The sequence below is a fragment of the Nesoenas mayeri genome (genome assembly GCF_963082525.1).
Source record: "Nesoenas mayeri genome assembly, chromosome: 1".
NCBI lineage: Eukaryota > Metazoa > Chordata > Aves > Columbiformes > Columbidae > Nesoenas > Nesoenas mayeri.
In genome coordinates, this window is record NC_137541.1 from 24530013 (window position 1) to 24554437 (window position 24425).

Sequence of the window (24425 nt, forward strand, 5' to 3'; positions counted from 1 at the left end):
TATGTTAGAGAAATGTAAAATAGCATGTGACACAGAGAACATGAATAAGAAATCAATTGGAATTTAATTGGAAGTGGAATTATGGAAGTATTTTATCCTGCGATTTCTGTGTTTATTCTGCTTATATGTTACTTCCATGTGTTATCATATGATATTATATCTCTAGATTTTAATCTTTTTTGTAGGTCATAAATATCTATAAAATGTTTTAACACCCCCTCACACACAGAGGAAAATTCATAATGTAATGAACGTCAGAAACAACTTTTATTTATTAAGATTACCTTCCTCTTTCCTGCTCCAGGTCTTCAGGGTGGTCGAATGTTTTTCAATGCTGTTAAAGAAGGTGATACCGTGATATTTGCCAGTGATGATGAGCAGGACAGAATACTCTGGGTTCAAGCAATGTACAGAGCCACAGGTCAATCATATAAGCCTGTTCCTGCAAGTCAGGCTCAGAAGATGAATCCAAAAGGAGGAAATGTCAACACAGATATATCCCCACTTTGTAAGTTGACTTTCTTTTTCTTTTTCGGCTTTGGTTTTGGTTTTAGTTGGTAAAATATTGAAGCAGCTCCCTCAATGAAGTTTAATTAAGCAGAGCTCCTTCACTAAGGAAATGTGCCTAGCAATTTGTTGTTAGCCAGAAGCTCTTTAACTCAGATTATTATTACCAGCCAGGGACATCCTGACTTGCAGGTCATTACTTTTGTTATAATCCATGAAAATACAACAATTAGCTTCATATTCATTACAGTTGACCTACATATTGCCATGGAGATGGTGTTTGGTTTACATTATATGTTTTAGTAGCAAGCCAGCATAGTGTTGAATAGAAAGAGATCAATCTATTCTCAGAATTTTGTAGATTTATCACACATTGTATGTATTAATTATCTAAAAATTACAATGCAGACAGTACCTTGTGAGCAGAAAGGCACTAGATGAGCTGCTGGATTTTTGCACCCTCCAGTGAAATATTAAACTACATATAAAACATTTTTTCTTTTAAATCCATTTTAAGTTTTCCTCATCTTTCTCTGAAGAAAATATTTTTCCAAAGAAAATCAAGATAGGTAGTATATATTAGGTGTATTTTGAAATTTTCTTATATATAATCTTTGAAAGTATTCTGTCATATAGGTACCTGCACATGTGAAGATTATGTTTGTTTGTTTCAGGGGCTAAGGGGAGGAAATTTTCTATCCAAGTGCAATATATCTATCTAGTGCAATCCAAGGATTTCTGTAATAGCTATCAAATGTTTACAATGTGATTGGACTGTATACAATAATCCGTCTTTATCATATATCTGTATATGCAGAATGACAGAAGGGAGACACGTTTAGACTCAGCTTGGTTTTATGTCTGAAGTCTATAGCAGGTTGACCCAAACCCATTATCCTCCATCAGCCTTGCCATCACCTGGTCTCATGGACTTCCATTCATCCTGTAACCTTTCAACATTGTGCTGTTAGAAGACAGGAAAATGTGCTTGTTGATCTCAGTAGCAGGTATATAAAATCCTGACTGAGCTGTCAAGAACATTGAAAAAAACATGGTTTATGTCACAAAAGCACTGACATCTGTTGAATTTTTAATCTGAGCCAACTGTGAAGGCTGAACTAACTGTGCATCATGGGGGGTGTTACAGTAAAGTATTTTGCAGAATGTGAGTAACACTGCCAAAGAAAAGGAGGGGCAATAGCCAAGGAGTGCTTCTGCTCTCCCCCTCCTGGTTACCTGGGTCTGGGGACTGGGAGTTCACCGAGTTCCTCTTCTAACGTTTCTTCTTCATGTTCATGGGTTAGAAAGCACAAAATAGGTGACCATAGTCAGACAGGAATTACTGTTCTTCTTGGACACAGAACTTACATGGAAGTAAAAGCAACTAGAAAACACTGACCACAGGGCAGGAAATGTTATAGAAATAAAGAGGTACAAAGAGCAATTGCAAGTATAGATATGCTGAAAGTATGTTTTCTGAGAGAAAATTACTGATAGTAGTAAAGAATTAAAGAACAAGATTGATGTATCTTGGTATTATCTTAGGCAGTTAGGGTGATTAAAGTTCAAGCACAGTTGAAGACATTTCCAAATGAAACATCCATCTGATGAAAAGAGCATCATGGAGGAAGCTTCTGTGGACATTTCAATTATCTGAGTGGATCAGCCAATGTTGTGTAATTGGGAAGTGCAGGCAATTTGCCAAGTGAAGAAATGCTTTGAGATTAGTCATGAAAATATAACATTAATATTTTCTATCTGTTTGGATATGCCAATGATAAGTGCTATAAAATTTCTCTCCCTATCACAGTTTAATGATATGGGAATAAATTACTAATTTCATATTTCTTTTAAATGATATTCATATCACTCTCAGTCTCTGAACTAGCTACATCAGAGGCTCTGTGGGAAAATCAGAATATGATTAATATTAAGCTACTGGTGTCATAGTACATATACACAGGTAATACCAGTGCTTAACCTTAGGTGGCATTGCTCAGTTTAGGAATAATTAGTAAGGTTCTTGTCAAGCAGTTGTTTTAAAATAGTTCTGAGAGGATTTTATCTGTATGTTAAATTGATGAAATGTTTTAGAAGCAGAAATAAAAGACATTTTTTCATTTCACAAAGTTTTCTCAGGAGGTTTGGCATCCTTTTATCCATCATATGCTTTGCCGCATGGAAGAGTGGAGCAACTCCACCCTGCTGGCATGTTCCCCCATTCCCCTACATGTCCCATTCCTGCTTGCCTCCAGCTACCCCCATCTTCCTTTTAGAAAGAAAAGTTTAACACTGGGCTCCACCACCTTAGGCAGTCAGTAAATTACATTTATGCTCTCTCCCATGCTACTCAGAAACATGCAAAAACTGATTAGTATCCTCTTCAAAACTATCATTTGGCGAAACACCAGCAGTCCACCAGTGTGCTGTCCCCAACCTGACAGTCTGGCCATATGGGCCAGCTGCTGTCTCATATCTACCACTTTCTCTCCATCTGCTATTTCATTGTCTGATATTTAAATAATAAGGTTCTCAAGATACATCTGGCCTCTGTCTCTAAGCATGTAGCACTTTGGAGTCCTGGTCAATGACCAGGACTAGAAATGTTCTTGATGTCACTATCTATATGGAGTGGCACTTGAAGGAATGTAATGCATGTCTTGGCACTGTCTTTTGCAAAAAAAGCATGTGCACCTTCATCTTCATCCAACCAGTTCCAGCCTCTTCTGTATAAGAGTCATAGTTCTTACCCTACTACTCTCAGCGTTTAAATCTTTTTAATCCCTACAATACTAGATTTCTTGTCTCTATTTGCTCTTCATTCCTGCCTGCCTGAGTTAGTTCAAATTGCTTCCACAGTGCTTAAACTCCTGCAGGGATGTCACTGAGCTACAAAAAAGAGGAGGTCACCACTTTGCAAGGCCAGTTCTTGTAGTTCACCCTAGCACAGAGTAAACACTACAGAAAACGTGTCTTTGCTTCTGGTCTGGAATGGGACAGAGATGATGCCTTGTGATTTTTTTATCACTAGGAACCACTTGAGCCTGTGGGGGCATAAACATGGAATTCTTGGTAGTTTTAATTCCCTCAGGTTGTGATGATTTAGCTTTAGCAGCAAGACTAAAATTGGAAGTTTCTTGCAAGATGGTAAAAGGCTTATTCAGGTTGCTATTCTGCCAAAATGGATATCCTTCTGTAAAGGGACACTCTAAGAATTTGCTAAAACTCCTGCAATAGCTTTTATAAGTTTTCAGTATGGTTTTACAATACGTATGTTTGTACTACCTTGATTAAAAAAAAAAAAAAGATAGTTTTTTTGCTAAATATGCAACCTGAAATAGTGTAGCATGGCAATAGCAGCCAAAAAACAATGAGTTTGAGTTAGGGGCAACTTGAAAGCAGGACAACAAAGTCCATTAAGAAGGGAAGAAAATCAGTTGTGAAAAGCAGAAGTATTACTGTTTCAAAGTTCTCCCTAAATACCTTCCTAATACTTGCCAAGATTGAGGAAGTGTAGAGAATAAAATGGATTTGTGGTTTTTTCTCACTTTGTATCACAATGCGACACTATCTCTGTCTTTTGGATTTGCTTGTAGCTTGAACAAACTCATTTGTGTAGGAGTTTGAAAAATACAATCACTCTAACAGCTTTTAAAGTAGGGTGTTAAATAATTTTTAAATCATAGTCATTATTAATACCTCATAGTCTTTGATGAAGTTCTTGCATTTAAAAAAAAATCCATTTTGTTTCAAAAAGATTTACCAGTTATCTTTTATGTATATCATAACAGTAAAATAAAATGTAATGTATTACACTCGATCTATTTTTCTGTTATTTCCTGCTTGCCTACAGCTGGCAAAGGTAAGTTTTTAATTGTTTTTCTGTTTCTTGAATATGTTTGGTAACAGATCTTCTGTTACTATTTGACAATGTTATCTGTACTATTTAATTCACTTAAAAAGACGTTAATCAGTCATGGATCCTTCTGTAGAACGAAATCTAGCAACTATTTATATTTTTAAATAAATGTTTTTTGCTTATTTTACCAAATTATGTATAAGCATATTCTGCTTTCACAAGCTGCATTTTATTCAATAGGTCACCCTACACATTCTGATCATCTGTATGACTGTATCAGAATGTTGAATCTGTTTCATTTGCAATATCCAGTCTCCTGATTTCAAAATACTTAGTTACTTGTCAGTACTTACACATATTTTCTTTTTAAAAAGGGTAGTCTGTTCTATTTCTCTGTTTAACCAGAGAAAAAAATCAAGCCAGTTAATGTAAGAAAGATTCTGCTGTGTTTAATTTGTACGTGAGATCAATGGTAGAAATACATATTAATCCTTCTTTTCTGTCATCTGTCTTTTTGTAAATAATGGTTCAATAAATCAGATATCAATATAAGAAGGAAAACTTAGAAGTAATGTCGAAACCAGTCATACATTAAACATATTTGATTTGGAAAACTTCTATCTGTGTGTGGATCATTTTGGAAACTATAGATAATTCACATTGTAGTTTAGTACTTTCAGTAGTGTAGTTGTGTTCATATAAGTTGTTCATCTTTTAATTCATGTGTTTAAATGTATGTAAATTGCACTAATTAAGAGAGAGCATTTCATGTACCTGTGTCAAAAATGTGAGCTAAGTTTGTCTTTAATGATAGACTAGTCTAATGCTCATGGAAATATTGTTAGCCTGTGTAATCACATATGTTACTGATCCTTAAATCATTAAAAAAATATACTGCTGTTTCTCAGGGATGATGGTCTCATACCTTACACCATCGATGTATTGTCATACTGTTTATTTGCTACATCCACCTTGGTGAAATCTGTCACATGGATGTGACTCTTGCTTTGACAATGCAAAGCCAAGTGATATGAATTAGTTTCTGCATCTTTCCAGGATGTGATGCTGCAGATCCTTCAGCTTGAATTAAATAATTCTCCCATCCACAAATACAGCTGAAAGTTGGACTTGACATGGATCAATATGATCTGGGGCTAAATTTCTAAATGTGACTGATTATGTTAGCATCATGCCCACAGATCAATATTGAGTTTTATTATGAACCTGACTCTATAATTGGGTTTAATCAATAAACTTTTGTCTCCTTTTCTTTAGAAATTTTAGGTTTGTACTATGCAGGTTTTCAAAATTGCATTTAGGATACACTTAGATCTATACTTTTCTAGTAACGAATATAAAAAGACCTAGGTTTGAATTTAAAGGAACAAAGAGCCAAGACCCTATTGAAAGGGGAAGTCAATTTTAAAGTTGATAGGACTGTTCACCCCAGTACAGTCTATAGAATCCAAGACAGCTAATGTGCTAATACATAACTAGTCCTTTTGGGCACTGTAAGGCTTTTTCTGTCCATACTTGGTAGATAATTCACATTGAGGACTTGGACAAAACATAGCATTAATGAAAGCAATCACCAGAGCTTCTCTTTTGATAAACCCGCGGGGTTTAAAGGCGTTGAAAGATGCAATCTGTGAAGAACAATAAATTTGGGCCTTTGATTGAAGTGCCATTTGGGATGGTATGTTTTCTCCATGTATTTACACAAAAATGCTGCTCCCTTTTTCACTACTCTTTGCTGGAAGGTTGAAGGAGCTCTTTGCCATTACTACATTAAGGTTCGTCTCATTAAAAGCTGAGTACAAAAAGAAGGCTGGAAATGACCTAGCTCAAGCCAGTGTGTTCATTTCTGCTCCAGTTTGCCATTTGAGAAGTAGGCTTCAAGCCATGATGAATATTTCTATGAGTGGTACTTTGATCTGCAGTAAAGATGCTCTTTCTTATCTGAAGAAATAAATGCATAAACCTTTTCTTTTTTTTTTGCAATGGAGGGAAGGATATTTATTTGGTTATTCTGCTAAAATTAGAAAGAGAGCTACACAAAACCTGGAAATTACAGAATACTTCTTCTTTCATACTCATAACATTGTTTTGTAAATTGTAACATTTAAAGAGCTCCACTAGAAAACCGTACTTTAACAATTACTTTAGTGCACTATGTTTTATTTTCCAGTAGCTTTTCTAAATTTTGTTTAATCTGTCAGTGGGTAGCAACTTAATTTTTTTCACTCTTACTCTCCATATATTGGTATGATAGAAAAATAATTCAGTAATGTTATTTTCAGATTAAAAATCAAAATTCTGTAATAAGTCACCCACAATCATCTACTTATGTGACTTATTTGAGATACTTGCAAGGCATTTTATATGTTGAGACTTATATACCATCTGTACACTTGTGTTTGTAAATCTGCACACGCATTCACACATATTGCTCTGCACGTTTTTCCTTTATATGAACAGATACAGACCGTGGTCAGAAACATGGCATGGATGAGTTTATTTCTGCTAATCCCTGCAAATTTGACCATGCTTCCCTCTTTAGACTGCTTCAAAGGCAGACCTTGGACCACAGATTGAATGACTCCTATTCTTGTTTGGTGAGTACTGGCTGGAAGACAGATATAAAGAAGTGAGAAATAGTTGTTACAAAGTAGTTCTTTCTTCCTGGTTCATTCAATAGCTGCAGTTGTAGTTGGAATAAGTGGTCCAATCGATTGATTTCAAATTTGAAAATTATACACTTGCAAGCTGCTGCTGTGCCACTCAATAGAAAGCAAAGAGATCCAAACTGTCTCTGATTTTATCAGGTGAAATTTATCATGTCCTCTATGGAAGTTTGAATAAAAACAGAAGGTTTTGATAATGGTAAGAGCTCCTGTGGTAGGATTTACTGACACCTGTACAGGCATTTTAAGGTACAAATACAGTCACCTCGTGTCAGACATTTTCACCTGTCTTGTAACTCTGTGGTGTGAAGAAGGAAAAATACCAAAAGAAAGGAAGCAGAACCACAGGTATTTTAGACATATGAGCATATATGTATTATCTGAACTGCAAAAAACAAATGGGAGTGTAATTATTAAACAAGTAAGGTATGATCTCTGTATCAAAATGAATGTTTTTCAGATTCAAAGGCAGCTATAAAGATAAGATATTGGTATAACATGCTTCTGTGTTTTTAGCTACAGTTTCTCTTTCCTGCATAACTCTTTTTGTTCTATGCTTTATGGGGCTAGGAGTTGAAAATGGGGCTGCTTCTGGTTTTGTTTTCAGTAGGGAAAACCAAACAATCTTGTGGAAGTCCATCAGATTACACGCACTTGTCAAGGAGGTTTGTGTGGGTCAGACCTCATTACTTCCTGAGGCTTTATTTTTCACCTAGTGTCATGTCTGAAATAGTGATCTCTCACTAAGCTCTTAAAATGCCTCATAGCACATAATTTTTTCACTTTACCATCCCAACATCAGCAAAAAAAGAATAACTTCTTTAACTCGTGTTTTTCCATTGATCTGACTAGTCATGTAATACAAAGATGATGATGGGGGTTCAGGTTTGTCTGCAAGTGTAAAAAAAAAATTATTTGATGACAGTTGCCACCATTTAAAAATACTACCAGATAAGTATGTGTAGAAAAAGTTAAAGGACTCATTTTCTGTCTGTGGGTTGCACACTGAATCAAAGAAGAGGCCTGAAGGTACATCTGTACAAAGTAATTGGCACTCAAAGAGAAAATGGTTGGCTTTCTAACAGTGCATTGGGGTCAAAATCTTTTTTTATAATAATAATATAGTAAGACACTTAATATAACCTTGAAATCAGGAACTTTTACAAGAGGTTAGGTGAAATACACAGTGCTATAGCAACCATAAAGCAGAACCATTTCTCATTGTTGTTTTTAAAATTGAGCTTTTAATGAGTGGAATGGGAGATCATTTTTGTTACATTGCATATTTAACTATATTTTTAAATTTTTTTAAAAAAGGGAATATAAAGGTAGTAATAAGAATATGTGAACATAGAGATATGATTTTTTTCCTAAACAGCTCATTTCCTATCATTTTTAGAAAAAATGCATCTCTTTATTTCAATAAATATAGAGTAACCCCACATACAACTTGTAAACATTTTTTTAAGAAGTATAAGAATTAATATTAAACACAGTTCTGTATTAAATTACTATATTACCTAAACTTCCTTAATTTTACATTCTTCTCAGTATGGATGAGCTTCTTTTTGTTGTTGTTATTGTTGCAATTATACAATTAAAAATACGCAGTTATCTAATACTCCGTAGCATATCTATGTTTTGTGTTTGTGAGACTTATACATGGTATGAGGTTGAACAAGTGCACAGAAAGCACATGTTTATGTGAAAGTGACTGCACTAAAACAGATTTCTTGCAGAGACTAAAGTTAAAGTAACAACTTCTTTAAAAATGCATATTCTTGTCACAATTTTCTCCAATGAGAACATACAGAAATTTTGATAACTATTTCCTTTTGCACATACAGCATTTTGTTATGTTTTCCACAAAAATGTGAGAGAGATCAGTGACAATGGCTACCTATTGGCAGAATATCAGTCACAATAGCCACTGTTTATTAAATGTAGGGATAGGATACATATTATTGCAGAAGTTCTGTTAAAATCCTGTTTCTTTCTTCTTTCAATGAAATATCATGTTTTCTAGCAAGCACTGTGTAAACTACATGAGCCATTGCAACATGACTGGATATTAGTTTAAAATACTGAGTACTGTTCTGGGTGCTGTAATAAAAGTGTGTGTTCTCTTGAAACAGCTGAAGCTCGTTAAAGGCAGTAGAAACTGTCTTCATAGAAATGAAATGGGAGCAAATAAATTTATGAAATGACTTTGAGGTGCTCTTGTTTGCAAATAATATGTTAAATTCAAGAACTGGGGAAGAATATAAAATTTAAAATCCTGTCTCATGCAAGTCTTTTGGTAAAGTTAAAACACAGTTTATGTAAATCTGATCTGAATATATTTTCAAGTACTGTTTAATAGTATTTTGGCTGATATTTTGTATAAATATTAAACATCTGAGCTTGCAGAAGTATTCACAAGCAATAGGGAAATATTGGTCTTCAGCTGCTAAACTAACGTTACAAATTCATTACTTTCAAAATAATTTTGCTTATCCAAGTTATTTGTATATTTGAGTTCAGGTGTTCCTCAATCTCTCTTAACCATTTGGCAGGGATAATGAGAGGGAAATATTAATATCACCACAATGAAGAAAAGAGCAAATAAAAATGCATATTTAGAACAGCTATGCAGTTAGCTGTGGTTTTCCAAGGCTTATGTTTTTCTCCTTGCTGCTTTATGGAAGCTAACTATACTATCTTTTTTCATATTGGGAGGCAAAGCAACAAAGGGTCTTCTGTTTTACCTTTCTACATCAAGATTCGATTAGTATTTTTACACTCTGGATTCACCTAAGAAGTGTTTTTGTGCTGGGAAGGGCTGTTTGCTTTGTTCATGTCTGTGTCAGGATTATGCCATTCTGGTCTCAGCAAGACTCTGAGTGAGGCCTCAGTATGCCCCAGAATATCTAATCATTATTTAAGGTCAAATCATACTTGTCTTATTCAGGTAGCTTTTAACAGTCAAATTGTGGTTCTCTCACATTAAGGTTGCAGCCATGGGGAATAAACCATTCAGAAACTGTTTTAACTGTCCATGTTAATGTCCCTCACCATTACTGACATTCTGTTGTAGCTTGCAATTCATTACTTCAACAAAATTTTGAAGTGTTACTTTATTTTATACTAGGTTTTGGTATAATTGAATCTGTAATAGATTTTGGATGTATTAGGACGCTTTTGTAAACCATAAATTCTGTGGTAGTGGTAACTCAAACTGCAAATAGTTTCCTGACATTGACTCCTTTCAGCAAGAGGCTGTTGTTGGGTGTAGCTTCCAGTGCAATCAGCATTAGTCAAATATAAATCATACTAGTATGAACAGTTTATGTAACACAAATAAAAATGTATGCTTCTATTCTTCATGTGATTTAAAAGCTGTGAGTGGAAAAAGAAATCTCAAACTGTTGTGGGGTTTTTTGCCTTTCTTTTTCAGGGTTGGTTTAGCCCAGGTCAGGTCTTCGTATTAGACGAATACTGCGCTCGCTATGGAGTGAGGGGCTGTCACCGCCATCTTTGCTATCTCAATGAGCTGATTGAACACTCAGAAAATGGTTCTGTCATTGATCCAACCTTGCTCCACTACAGTTTTGCATTTTGTGCTTCTCATGTTCATGGTAACAGGTAATTTAACAGTATATTTTTAAATTCACAGCCTTAGGATGAAGCAAAAGTATTTATTATCTCTTGCATTCACCCAGTAAGGAACTTACAAACAACAGAATCAGTTCATTAAAGTTTCTTCCGGGCTATTGGGAGTTCTATAAAGATTACCATTAAAAAAAAAAAAATCTCCTTTCAGTTGGTACTGTCTTAATGCAGTGTGTTTTCTTGGGCATTGAATAGACAGGCTGATTCAAGGCTAAAGGATATCATCCTGTTAAAAAGGTAGTCTCCTGCATTCTCCATTTGTGATGTGTCACTGAATGGTGTTTCCAGTGAACATTTTGAACAATTTTGCAGTTCAAGGGAAGCTTTGACTCCATTTCTGCAGTCTGTAGCTTGGCAACTAATCATACTATACTGAGTTCTTCTGGCTGTGCTACCACAGGGACAAAAATCATATGTTGGGAATGTAGTGTGAACCCCAGCCAGGAAGAGCTAGGCACTTCTGTGATTCTTTCCATTATAGGGGTAGGCTGCTTCAGGGCTGTTGGTCACAGTGATGCTCTTGGATGATGTCCTCTTTCCACTTGCAAGACTTGGAAAAAATTAAGTTGTTGCTTTGCTGTGGTAAGCATGTTTTTTGAAAGAAGATTTTGCTTCATCTACATCTTATTCCAAATTCTGAGGGAACTAGTTCTGCTGTTGAACAGCAGGTATTGGAGATAGCATCATTGGATAGTTCAGATTGGAAGGGACCTCAAGAGGTCTCTAGACCAACCTCTTGCTCAAAGCAAGGTCAGTTTTGAGGTCAGACCAGGTTGCTCTGGGCTTCATCCAGTCAGGTCTTAACTCAGTTTGAGCCTGTCTTATTTCAGTGTAGCTATATCTGTTGTCTCTTGCGAACCTCCCAGTGGCAGCGGGGGGTCTGCCATGCAGTCCCCCTAGACACCACTTGCTCCTCAGAGCAAATGCTTTGGCCTCTGACTATCACTGTGGTCATCCACTGAACTTGCTCCAGTTTATTGATGTCTTCCTAGAGTGGAGAGTGGGTCAGGCAGTCTATCACATCATAGGACAACATGCATTTGTGCCCTACTGTGCACACTAGATTAGTAGAATGATGTAGGAAATACATTTGAAAAGTTAAAAAATAATAGGAGAAAACCCAGTAGATCTTCTCCTCTCAAGTGATCCACTCCTGCTGCTAGGGGAAAACCTACTTGCAGTCCCAAGGGTGATTACTGTGATGCTGTCAGTAAATCCCCAAAACTGAATCATGGTAGGGATCAGGAGAGAGGTTGCCTTGAAACCAGTCAGTCACAGAGGCCGTTTTACTGTCCTCAATCCAGTGAAGAAAGGACAATCCTAAAAAAGGATATTGTTTCCTTCATTGGCTCAGACAGAGTCTCATCTGTGAGAATAGGAGCTGAGCATTTGTGACCTGGCTGATTTGGTAATGGGAGATTAACATTGTGTCATCCTTAATATCCAAAATTAATGTGGTTTTGAATGTGCCTGAAATACTGTCAAGAATCTTAATGTTCATACTGGTAAGTTAGGAGATTTTCTGGCTTTTGCTTGGTAACCTATTCTCTGTAAAAGCATGCTGCTTTTGTCAGTTCCTGAAGAAGCCGACACATTCGTATTTCGTATTGAGTGTAAGCCTTTGTTGTTTCTAGCCTTTTTATTACTGGTTTCAACCTAACAAGACATATATACGGTGATAATTGCTCAAACTTATTTCAAGAATTCAAAAGAAAGGTAGATACATTTCTTTTTATTTCATAATTTAAGTGAAGGACAACAGTGTGTGCAGTGCATGAAAATATCTCAGGGAGCACATCATTTACACAGTGGTAAGCACTCTGTATTCTGTCTATTCCTTCTGTACAGATATTCTCTGAATAGCATTATGAGTGTTTTAGGAATAAAAGAAGTGTTGAACAGACAGGGTCTGACTAGAACTGAGATTGTAAAAAGGAAGAAAAAAGAAACATGAAGAAAGAAGAAAAGTAAGTCAAGGACAGAAGCAGACACACTGAGGATGACAGACGCACATACACACATAATACATCCACTCATTCATCTGCTGCAGCACTAAAAAAATAGTAAAAGGAAAAAGGAATTTCACAGACAATGCACGACAGGCCAAAGTTCTAGGCTGATCCTTGGCATTATACATCTTAGTTTTATAAGTCAGGCTGAGAATTAGGAAGACCACAGAACAAAGACAAAGAGCTTTATACTCTAAGCATGATGTATTCAAGTTAGATTTCACCTTTGCTCCACAGAGGGATCTTAGACCTTCCACTAGCCTGAGAAAGATCATCAGAAATGATCTTGAAGGCAGGCGATGGAGGAGCATGTAGAGATGCAGCTATATCTGTTGTTCAGATCATCAATTTCTTTTAGGTATGAATTTGAGAGTAGCAGGCAATCTAGTAACATCAGTCAAGTGATCAGATAAAATGTCACTTGCCTTCATTTCTGGTGGTCTGGTGAGGAGAAACTCAAGCACAAATCAGACCAAATCTACAAAATATACCAGGGCCATACCAGGACATATGCCGAGCACACCAGTGACTACATCTGATTTGCTAAATAAAACTGGTGAGGAAGCACTCTCATACAATGGACCCCAGCTGTCCATTAGCCATACGCACTCTCTGGGATCCCAGGCATGGTTGTAGGATTGCATGTACTGAATACTACTCCTAGTAAACAGGCATACTGGTACCTAATGTGTCTCTTACACCAATGCTGTTGGTTTGGGAACAGACATGTTTATTCAGGGTCAAACACAATGTGCTGAGTCCTCGACTGAGGAATTCAAACCTCATTTGTGCCTTTCCTTTTCTGCTGGGAAGAGTACTGTGACTGGGCTAACAAACTGCTTATGTAGAAAAGGTATTTCTGCTTTGGTCAATGACATTCTTAAGACATACTCTTCCTAAATAGCTAAAAAGCAAAATATTTTAGTAGAAGAATAGCCTTGCTGAGTCTTTAAACAAAAACATATCCTTGTTTCTGAATCAACTGCTGTATTTTCCTCCAGTAAATAAAATCAGCTTTTGCTGTGCTTCTGGTGCTATGTAACTTTACAACATCTCCTTTGGCTCCTCTTCACAATGTTTTTCTTCTGAAATGTTCCACTATATGGACTACATGGTCTCCATCAAAGTCACTAGTTAACAAGTGAACTTTTAACATTGCGGTTATGCATGTGCTTGTGTGTCTCTGGTGGAAGTAAAGTGGGCAGAACAAGGAACTGTAGGATATTCCTGAATGCTGACGTTTCAGTCTAAACAGTCCGGGTAGGAGCTATTGTTTTCGTCCCTGTCACGTTCACTTTTTTTGACTTTTCATGCTGTGACTTCTATTCAGTCCCTCCTGTCTGAAATGGATGCTGGTGGGTATCACATGAAGTGCAAAGTGACTTCTTTCCACCTGCTGAGTTACAGACTGAATTGAAAAATTCAAAATTCAAGCATATTTCCCAGTTGTATACATTTTTCTATTCAGAAAGAAAGCTGATTTATTGGAAGTTCATATATGAGAAATTAAGGTGCAAGTAATGCTACAAAAATCACAGAAGATAAATAGTTTCTTTCTGCCTTCATTTTGAAATCTTCAGTGCATGTGTGTTTGCACGGAAGAACAGTCAGGGTTCTTCTAAGCCAGTCATCTGTCTCCAGCATTGACCTGCTTGGAGTAAGAGAAGGGCAAGCATATGCAATATTTCCTCTTAGTGCTCTTCCAGTCTCCCACTCTTTGCAGCTCAGAATATGCCTGTTCAGTAACCTGGAGTGAGTCTCTGCTTCAGGTACTTGTCCATTGCACCCCTGAACCTGTGTAAGCCCTTTGCACCCTCAACACCTTTGGCAGCAAGTTCCACAACTCAGCCTCCTCTTGCTTGAAGAACTCTTGCTTTGAACTTGACTCCTACATGTCTCATTTCATTTTCTGATGCTATTGGAAGAGATGGAGGAGAGACCCAAAAAAAAAAAAAGAAAAAGGAGTATCAGTGAGCCATACATTGGTTACACTGAATGGATGTTTTCTGCTCATTTCTTATCCTTTTCTGAAAATTCCCAATGTTGATTTGCTTCTTTGACTGCTACTGAACAGGGATTGTTTCATGGAGTTATCCATCACAACATCAAGATCCCTGTCCTGAATAACAACTGATTTGGAGATTGGACTAGATCATCAATCCCTAACAGTCTATGATTCTGTAATTTTCCCTTACATTTATCTACCTTGATCATTATTTGCTGTTTTATTGCTATTTGATTTCATAAGGTTCTTCTGGAATTCCACACTATGCCACATAAATATCTTTAGAATTACATTTACTGTCACCTCAGTTCTCATCTGTTTGCCAGGTTGTTTATAAATACTGTAAAATAACACAGGTTTCAGCACAGATCCCTGCAGAACTCTACTGATAACTTACATTCACTGCAGGTACTCACCATTTATTCCTGCTCCATCTTTTTTCACTGTAAATGTAAGGACTTTCATTTTTAACTCAGTGGCTGCTTAGTTGCCTTGAAAGCTTTTGGTTAGAGCTTCTGACAAAAGATTTTTGGAAATCCAGGTACATTGTGTTAGTCAACTATCACTCATCCACCTGGTTTTGACCCCTTTAGAGAACTTCAAGAAGATCAGAAAATAAAATTTCTCTGCCTTATGGCTTCAAAGCCATACAGACGTCTTCACAATGCATAATATGTACCAAGTTTTCTTTTATTTTATCCTTAAATATGCTTATATTATAGTTCCTTCTAGTTTTCTGGATATATGTGAAGCTTACTGACCTGTAGTTCCCCCTGCCTCCCCTGGAGACAACTTCTGATTTTTAAACTGATCTCACATTCTTCACCTCCCATTCCTCAGGAGGAAGGCAGTTCTTAGTGAGAACTTTCACATAATCATAGATAATTCAGTTCTGGACCTAGAAACTTACTGCTGTTCATTTTTCTAATTTGTTTCATAAACTTTTTCTTAGTTGCTTTAATTTTGGACAGATTCTGTGCTGAAAATAAACTTTTTCTTGTGCTATGAACAAAGAAGGGTTCCAGCATAGGAATCGTCTGTCACCATTTAATTTCTTTCATAATAAACACCAGTGCAAATAATTCATTTCGTATCTCTGCAATAGCCTTGCCCTCTCTAAGAGCTCCTTTTAGATCCTTGCCATCATTTGGCACTGTAGACTCTCTGATAGGCTTCTTGTTCCTGTTATACTTGAAGGAAATGTCTTAAAGTGGAGTAAATGAACACATAAGAGAAATGAAACTGTGGAAACTTCAGAGTGCTATGCATTCATATATTTCTTTTCATTTTTCAATGTTTTGTGATAAGAACCATTTATTGCAATTTTACACCTTGTGTCGAGTGATAAAAGAATGTTGAAAGAAATCATACCTTTCAAATCTGGGACAAAGAACTTTGTAAAAAATAAGGAATATAATACCATTACATTGCTCTGTCTCTTCTAATCATTTTTTGTGGAGCTTCTGAATAGATATTTCTGTATCTTCTGACTGAATTAACTCTAAAGTAAAGTTGTCTGTATCTAGCTGGATTCTTCTTCATTTTAGATGTTTCAGAAAAAATATCTAAGAAGATTTAATCTAAAATTCCAGAACTTAAGTCAATAGTTTCACCGTTTATCCGCACATGGTCACCATGTGACATGAAAGGTTTTGTCCAGTTAATGTCCTCCCAGAAGTGTTATGTTTTTATATGTATAATTTTGTATATTAAAATAATTGAGTAGCATCTAGACTTCTTAGATGGTTTTCCCAAGAAACAATGGCTAGCAGGATTCTGTGGAACCTTTCAGTTTTAAGTAGCTGAAAATGTTTCCTCTTTCTACTGTGCTTCTAGTTCACTCTCAACCTCACATATTCTGTGTTGTAACGATAGCAGGTGCTAGGTCTTATTTTACTGTTTTTTGTTGTCAATTGGGCCTTCTGCTTTAATCTTAGATCTGTTCCAAGGCTGTCCAACAGCTGGAGGAAGAGCCTGAGATAGCTTACAGTGTAGATCTGTAGGGAAGTGTTTTACATCAGAAGTTATATTCCATCAGTCTGCCGGCATCTTATATTAATTCCCTATCATGTTTGTTAAAGTATCTAAACACTTAACAAGAGTATTTTGGTTTCATAGTTTTTATCTTTTTTTTCTTTGTCAGTCCTCTCTAATGGAAATTGTAGGAGTGGATTTCTTATGATCGAAAGGGTGTTTTTATGCAGAAGTCTTTTGTTATCGATCACCATTTGCCAAGAATCACGGAATGAGGAAATATACCTTTTAAGACTGATATGCTCTGTGAGTTTGTGCTTTTAGATAAGAAGCAGTGTTCTCTCAAAACTGAAAAAACTAGTTGATCCTTGGACATTTATATCCCTTTTCTTCAAGTGAATGTAATCTTCCCCTTTTCTGAGGCTTGCTGACAAAGCTGAGAACTTTTTCACTAAATCTTTAAGTTTTATGTACTACCCTGTGCCAAGCATCTTGCGTCATCGAGTTGATCCTTCATTTTTGGAAGCTGATCATCTCCAAGGTACATGGAGCACAGATGAAGGTAAACCTTCTTTCATTTAATCTGCATTCTTCTTTTTAAGGGGTTCACTTATGAACATAATACCGACAAGCCTCTGATGTGAGGCCTCTCTAAATAGTTGGTTTGGCTTTTTTTAGGTTAATGTTGTTCTATTAACAACAGAGCTTTCTATCTATTAGTGTTGTAAATAGCCACAAGAAAGTCATCAGTAACGTTCTCCTGAGTTCAAACGTAGAAGCAAAGTTCTTCACTCGGTTGCAGGCACCAAGTGCAACCATGTTGACCTCACCTTTGATTTATGGAAGGGTACTGTCCTGTGCTGGAAAGTGCTAATAACTATAATAATGTTATATTAAACTTTATCTTCACTACAGTATTAACAGAGACACATTTTTCAACATGTCAAAACAAATCTGCTTCTGAAAAGCCTCAGAGAAATTGTCAATATAAAATTAATCTCAATTCATACATTATTAAGAAATACTAGAACAAACTTCTGCCTATTTAAGGTGAGATTTGCCATCTTAGGCAATGGAAAAACAGCTAGTGCTGTTACATACTCTCACCTTCCCTAAACATTATACATTGTTTTTTCATTAATTTCAACTCATTAATGTCTATACATACCCTTATATTTTGGGTAAAATGATATTATATTAATACATTCTTAGCTTTTCGGTAGAAGGGTGTTAATGAATCTCACCTAAAATATAACTGCATAAATATCATTAAAATGAACCTGATTTATCATCTTAATCTGTTTTAGTGGCCTTCAGAATTGGTCTTTTTCATTCACTTGAGAAAAAGAGGGTATGACCTGTAAGCAGATGTAGGATCAGCCTGAGAAATGCGTGCAGCAGAAGGCTCTATTGTGTCATTTTTTTTCTCAGAATGGTTGAAGAATTGTTAATATAAACAACAAAATGCTCAGCCTTCAAGTGCCTGCTGGTTAAAGCTATGTTTAAATGGCACTCGATAATTTACTCTCCTCATTTTCTGTTAATAAAAATATGTCTGTTCTGCTTACTTCTAAGCTGATAATGTAAATTATTGTTTTTCTTAGATTTGTCTACCATAAACCATGGACTCTGCAAAAACCTTAATTAATGCATTTGTCTTTTAGAAGATAATCTAGGTATTAAAGTATTTGGATATTAAAGTCCTATAAATAGCTAATAAAACCTCTAGAACAAAATTCTAAACAAACTTACTAAGAAACAAGAAATCAAAATTTTATCTTGCTAATTTGAAAATTGTCACTGTACTTTCATTTTATTGTGCATCCTACTGAAATTAAAAATAAGTGCTCATAGAAAGCACCGAAGTCTTCTAAAACAGTTTGTTTCTAGGAGCCAAGATGACATTTAAATTTTGGTTTTGTTTTCCTGTACCCTTGAAATGTAGTTTATTATATAAATATATTGAAGTAAGACCTTAGCTGAAGTATTTTTCTAGTATTTTGTTTTTCATCATAATTACTCATCTTCCTCTAACAGGTTTTTTTGGTCAGCCTTACTGTTCTCATGTGTGTGTGTGTACGTTAGAATATCAATCTGTGCATTCTCCTCATACTCTTTCTTTTTTTTTCCTGACAGACCAAAGTGATAGTCTATGTTTTTAATGGGGAAAGCTTATTATAAAGACTTTAAACATTTATTTTTAAATATGCAAATGTGCAAAAAGAACCAGCATCAACAATATTCCAGAGAAAAAAAGGAAAGTCAGTTGTGTTCAGTTAGTATTTTACAAGTCTGTCTCAACAAAGCAGTCTTGCTGAGGGTAACAATTCACTCTCTGAGAGGCCACTAGGAGAAGCTGTTTCCAAAGTTGAGGGCTGTAAACAATGTACAGTCAACCCAGTGTCCATCATACCTAATTCTCATTGGAACTGGGATACCATAGCTATTCACAAGAATCTTAATCCAACAATGCATCAAGTGACCTCTGAAGATTATTACAGGTTTTAAGACCTCTAGACATCAAAATATTTCTGGAGGGTACTTCCAAGCCTTAAAGGATTACATTAAGTGAGAAAAAACAGTCCATTCCCAGAGAAAAATGTAAATCTACCAACTAATCAACCAGCTTCCCTAGAATAACTGCCATCAGGACAGCAATCTTGCAAGACTGTCACAGTAAAAGTTTCTTTAAAAATTCCAGTCAGCCTCTATTTTTGGTGTCATTATTTAAGTGTCTTCTGGTCAAACAGCTACTTCCCACTTGAATTTACTAGCTCTAGTTCATGAGGTGTTTGTTTCAAATCTCTTTTGATATTTAAGTCTGAGTGAATTAAACAATTTGAGATGTTACTAGAGACAACATTACATTTGTGCCACTTAGATTGTGATCTAAGCGGACAAGACAGACCAATCCAAATCCAATTGACAGAGTTCTTATAAACCAGAAAACTAATAAAAGTGAGAGAGAGAAGGCTACTCAGGTTTTGAGTGTTCAGTTTCACCTAGTTCTCTAGTCCCAAAAGCAGTTGTGAAGAATAAGGAGGAAAAGAAAATGGAGGAAAGGAAAATTCAGTCTCCATTTACTTTCTTGAGAAGGTAATGTTAAAATGAAAACTCTTCTTAAGACAATCTATCAATTTTCTTGGCTGAGTTCTTGAACAAGAGGTCCCAGGCTTCGATAAGAAAGCTGAATACTGGGTTTGAATTGAAAAAATCAGGTTCAAACCACTATCCATAACATTTGAGATAGTAGGAAAGGCACACTTCTTGTTGTTTTTAGTTGCAAAATATTCCTTGCATAGTTCATGCATGAACTAAACCTTTGAAAAACAAATGACTGCTTGAGTGTGATTTTCTTGGCTGGCACAGAAATTTCTAAGTAAAAATAACCAGCTGTACTGTGCTATTTGATTTTATCCTGTCTTAAAAGCAATTAAAGAAAAAGATCCGGAATACATCATGAATGGGAAATTTGAAACTATTTTTTTTTTTTTTTTATGTCAGCTCATCTCAGAGTCAGGTATTTGTTTTTTTTTTCTGTGGTTCTTTTATCTCAGCAGTAGGCAGACATTCCCAAGAGTAGCAAAAGAACGTTCGCCAGTACAGTTGGTGTCTCAGAACTGTGTTGTGAAAATGCATTTTTATATTCTGCTTGTTGCAATAAGGCTAACAGGAAGAAACAAAATATTCATTCAGAGTTCTTGCTGTTTTCTAAAAGCATATTTCAAGAGACGAGTTTTTCAGTGCCATAGACAGTACATTTTTCTAACACTTTTTGGTGTACTCTTTCTTCTAGAACGTTTGCTTTTATGCAAACATCCACTGAAAACATACTTAGCAATTCTGAAAATTTTAGGTATTGTCAGTGAGGTTCTTTATGACAGCGAATTCAGTGAAGTGACAGGTCCCCGGTATGTGGTGAACCTCGCCTTAGTGCAGGTTGACAGATGTGACATCCTACTGGCTCACCTTTTTCACTTACTGTTATCTGGACCCCTAGGTCTTTTCTGTCGTATATATGACATGCCTCAGCGAGGTTTAATATGACAGAAGTATTTGCTTTATCACTCCAGAGCACGATCTCTCCTGACAATGAAATCAGACAGTGCAATTTACTTAAATTTGAACTTGTTCCATCTGTCAGAAGGCTGAGGTAAAGTATCCTGGCATCCGTCAAAAGAGAGAAGATAAGTTATTTGCTCTTTCACGTCAAATTTATACACTGGTATAGTGATGTGCCTAGTTACTCATATCTCCACCATATCTGATTTTTATTGTTGTCTTCACAATAATTTAAGGAGTTAAGGCATTCTTTCCACCTTGACTTGACAGATCACAAATATAAGTGATTTAAAGAGTGAGAGAAGTGTTAATGTTGTGACCGGGTAGCAACTTATCCCTTCTAGATTTAAGTATAGTACAGAAACTAAAAGTAGCAACTTACCAAAAAGATGTTCATAGAATCACAGAACGATTCTTAGACCATTCTTAGAATGTTGCCTTTCTTCATGTCATTTTACTACAATTTTCTCAGTTAAAGAAATATTGAGATACAGTTTTAGAGTCTCTGGAGGAGGTACAGGTTGGATCCACACTTAGTGTCAGGTAGTAAACTTAGGTGGGAAGCAGTAGCTGTTTTGTTACCCTGGAGCACAAAGTTAAGAGAGTAACAGGAAGTTTTCAGATATTTATTTTTAAAGTATGCCATATGTGGGGAAATTGTGGCTGTGCAGCTGAAGTATCATTTGGAAAATGTGTATTTAAATTTCTTTCATTTTGCCATTATTTTAATATAAAGACATTAATAACACCTTTAGGATAAGTGTGTGCTTAACGTACTTACTACAAGGCTTATTATTAATTATTGGTACTTAAATTTGATGTTTAAAAATGCCAGTGCTTTTTTTTTTTTAAAGACTGTTTTTTGTTGCATCCTTTATGCTATATTTATATGGAAGTCTTTACATGCTGCTATTTGTCAGTCTGGGATGGGGATCAAAAATCTATGCTTGCTCTAAGCAGGTGGATTTCTAAGTGTTGCGTGGTCTGGCTTTTCTCACTGGGGTTTCCTTCCACCTTTATTTTAAAACCACTTTCAGCCGTATTGTGCATCTGGGAAAAGATCTGAAAGATTCAAGGAGCTGAAATTCAACAAGGCCAGAGCAGGCTCCCCTATTGTGCTATCAGTACTAATTTTCTTGAGAAAGGATACTACATATTTGGGAATGATTTGGGAGAAATATATGCTAACTTGTGTTCATATCAGGACCAGGTAGAAACTGAAGACTTGAATGTAAAAGTCCAGCTCAAAAGTGAAGTTGTTAGTCTAGTTGCAATTTGTCGTTACTATAATCACAGCTTATTGTTTATCCTTCAAGACAATGGGAAAGGGGAAAGGACAATTAGTATGTGTGTTAACTGAAAGCTTTAAAAATAAAGATCACTCTTCAAAGAGGAATCTGTATGAAGGGATATCAGCATTTATTAAATATTTAATATTACAGGCCAGATGGAATTGGAACAGTATCTATTGAAGAGAAAGAAAGGTTTGAGGAAATTAAGGACAGACTTTCCTCCCTTTTGGAAAACCAAATAAGCCATTTCAGGTGAGTGTATAATTTATTCAATTAATGCTAAGTTTTACCCGGAAGAATTTTCTCATGGTACTCAGTTTTGATCTAGAACAAGCAGAGTGAAAATAAAGCAGTCTAACTGCAAGTATTTTTTTAATAAATAAAATATGAAACAATTTATTTAAGCAGGTGATTGTTCTTGGAATTTATTTGTGTATCATATAAGCGGTGTTCTTTCTATGGTAGAAAAGATTTTTCAAAAATATAGGCCTGGTTTTTTTTGATCCTTTTAAACTTTAAGCTCTCTGTGACTCTTAGAAAATTGTATTTGAAAATGATGGAGGCGTGACAGTTTCTAGATTAGTGCTGATCAGCAAAATTATTAATATGTAAGTAGTGAACACCTTTTTTATATGGCAGCTAAAACTTTTTCCTAGATGTCTAATGTCATTTGTTCAGTTCCATTATACTTATCTTTCCTAAATCAGCAAAGGTCCATCACCCTTAATAGTTTGTCATATCTAAGGACTGTCAGTGTAAGGACTGCTATAGCAGTAGAAGATGTTTAGGGAAGAAGTACAAGAAACAGAGCAAACTTGGGGTGATATTTCTTCTGGTATCTTTCTGTTTTCTAGAAACTGATGCTGTATGAATCTTAGTATAAAATCGGCATCTAGGCCACCAAATCTGTTAGTTTATCACACTAAGCCAACCTATCTGCCATAATTCTGTTGATCTAACCCTTTTGTAGAATGTATTTATATAAATTGTCTCTGTATCAGCTTATGACAACCAGTTCCACAGTTTAAATAGTGCTGTGTGAAACAGCTTTCTCTTGGTCAGCAAGGTTGTCTGTAAGTTTGTTGGATGCTACTGTGGTGTGATGAGGTAAGTATCTAGTATTCACTGGTATCTATCATGTTGATAACTAGGTTGCTTAGGGATATTTTGAGTATAGAAGATGTAGCAGTTTTCACTTGAGACTTCATCTCTGTATTGAACTAAAGAGAGTTAGGATTGTCCTTGAAGACCATTACTTTTGGTAAAAAAAAAAAAAAATGTGATCTCTTCCTGTATTTCCTTTGAAGATTCTTCCCTGACACATTTTCTCTCTCTTGTATTACATGGGATTAAATAGGCCTTTCCAGAGAAGCAGTATAGAACAGCAGTGGACAGAGTCCTACCCAGGTCTTGGGAAGGCAGGAGGAGTGTACTGACAAGGAACATCATCTGTAGGAAGTAGGAAAAATTGTTTTTGTGACAATCTTCTCATGCTTGCTGCAAAGAAAAATCGAGGGATATTGGAGCTGGAAGACCTCTGGCCTGTGGTTGGCATACTTAAAACGATATCATATCACATTTACAGTAGAAACATAACCGTTGTAATTTCCAATAATGCAATTCCTTTCACTATATGCACAATGGTGAGGTCAGTGAGAGTAGCCGGGGCCCCAAAAACACTGAAGCAGCAGAGCCCTTCTAAATGTATACAGAGAGAGGAAGGAGATAAAGCAACAAGAAAAGAGTCTGGGCATCTTCAGAATAATTCTATTAGCCTTCAGGCCTTCATGTCCATGATACTAATTACAAAATGTATAACAATGTCTAAATAATTGAGTTGGAACAAATAAAGGTAAAACCCGTAATGTCTACTTACCTACACACTAGAGTATGTTGATGAGCTCTATCAGTGACCATTTGATCTTTCTGCCTCAGTCTTGATAGGTTTAGAGGGAATTCAAACAATGTCAAGAAGCTCCTCCTTAAGAGCAGTGAAATGTGCCATACAAAGATGAATGCCTCCATCCTTCAGAGGACTCTAAGGTTTACCTTAAAATCCTGTTTAACCAAGATAGGCAAACAGTGCTCTGCCAGGTGAAGAGCAATTATTATATCTTCCTCTGAGCAAATGTTAGAAATAAAAAAAAAAATTAAAAAATAAATAAACAAACAAATAAATAAATAATTGGAATGTCGGGACTTAAACGAGGACGCTGTCATGATACTGCTAGACGAATCACCTGTGCCCTGGAATCTGAATTTATAAAGCATATAGAGTTACAAATAGGACATCCTGATAAAGAATTGGCATTAGGCTTTAAAAGAAAACTTAGATAATGTAAAATGGTCACCTATATCATTTATTAACACAGAATAACCAAG

The 24425-nt window shown here is 35.9% G+C and overlaps 1 protein-coding gene across 3 annotated transcripts in view; it reads left to right on the forward strand.

Moving 5' to 3' along the window:
* The window catches only part of CADPS2 (calcium dependent secretion activator 2), a gene marked incomplete at both ends in the record, with an annotated part of 299698 nt that overhangs the window by 189649 nt on the left and 85624 nt on the right, over positions 1–24425 (forward strand). For all 3 annotated transcript variants that reach the window (XM_080355871.1, XM_080355872.1, XM_080355873.1), the window contains 4 exons: positions 305–508; positions 6845–6981; positions 10487–10674; positions 22194–22295. In XM_080355871.1, the coding sequence (XP_080211997.1) occupies positions 305–508; positions 6845–6981; positions 10487–10674; positions 22194–22295 (631 nt within the window). The remainder of the gene's footprint in view (positions 1–304; positions 509–6844; positions 6982–10486; positions 10675–22193; positions 22296–24425) is intronic.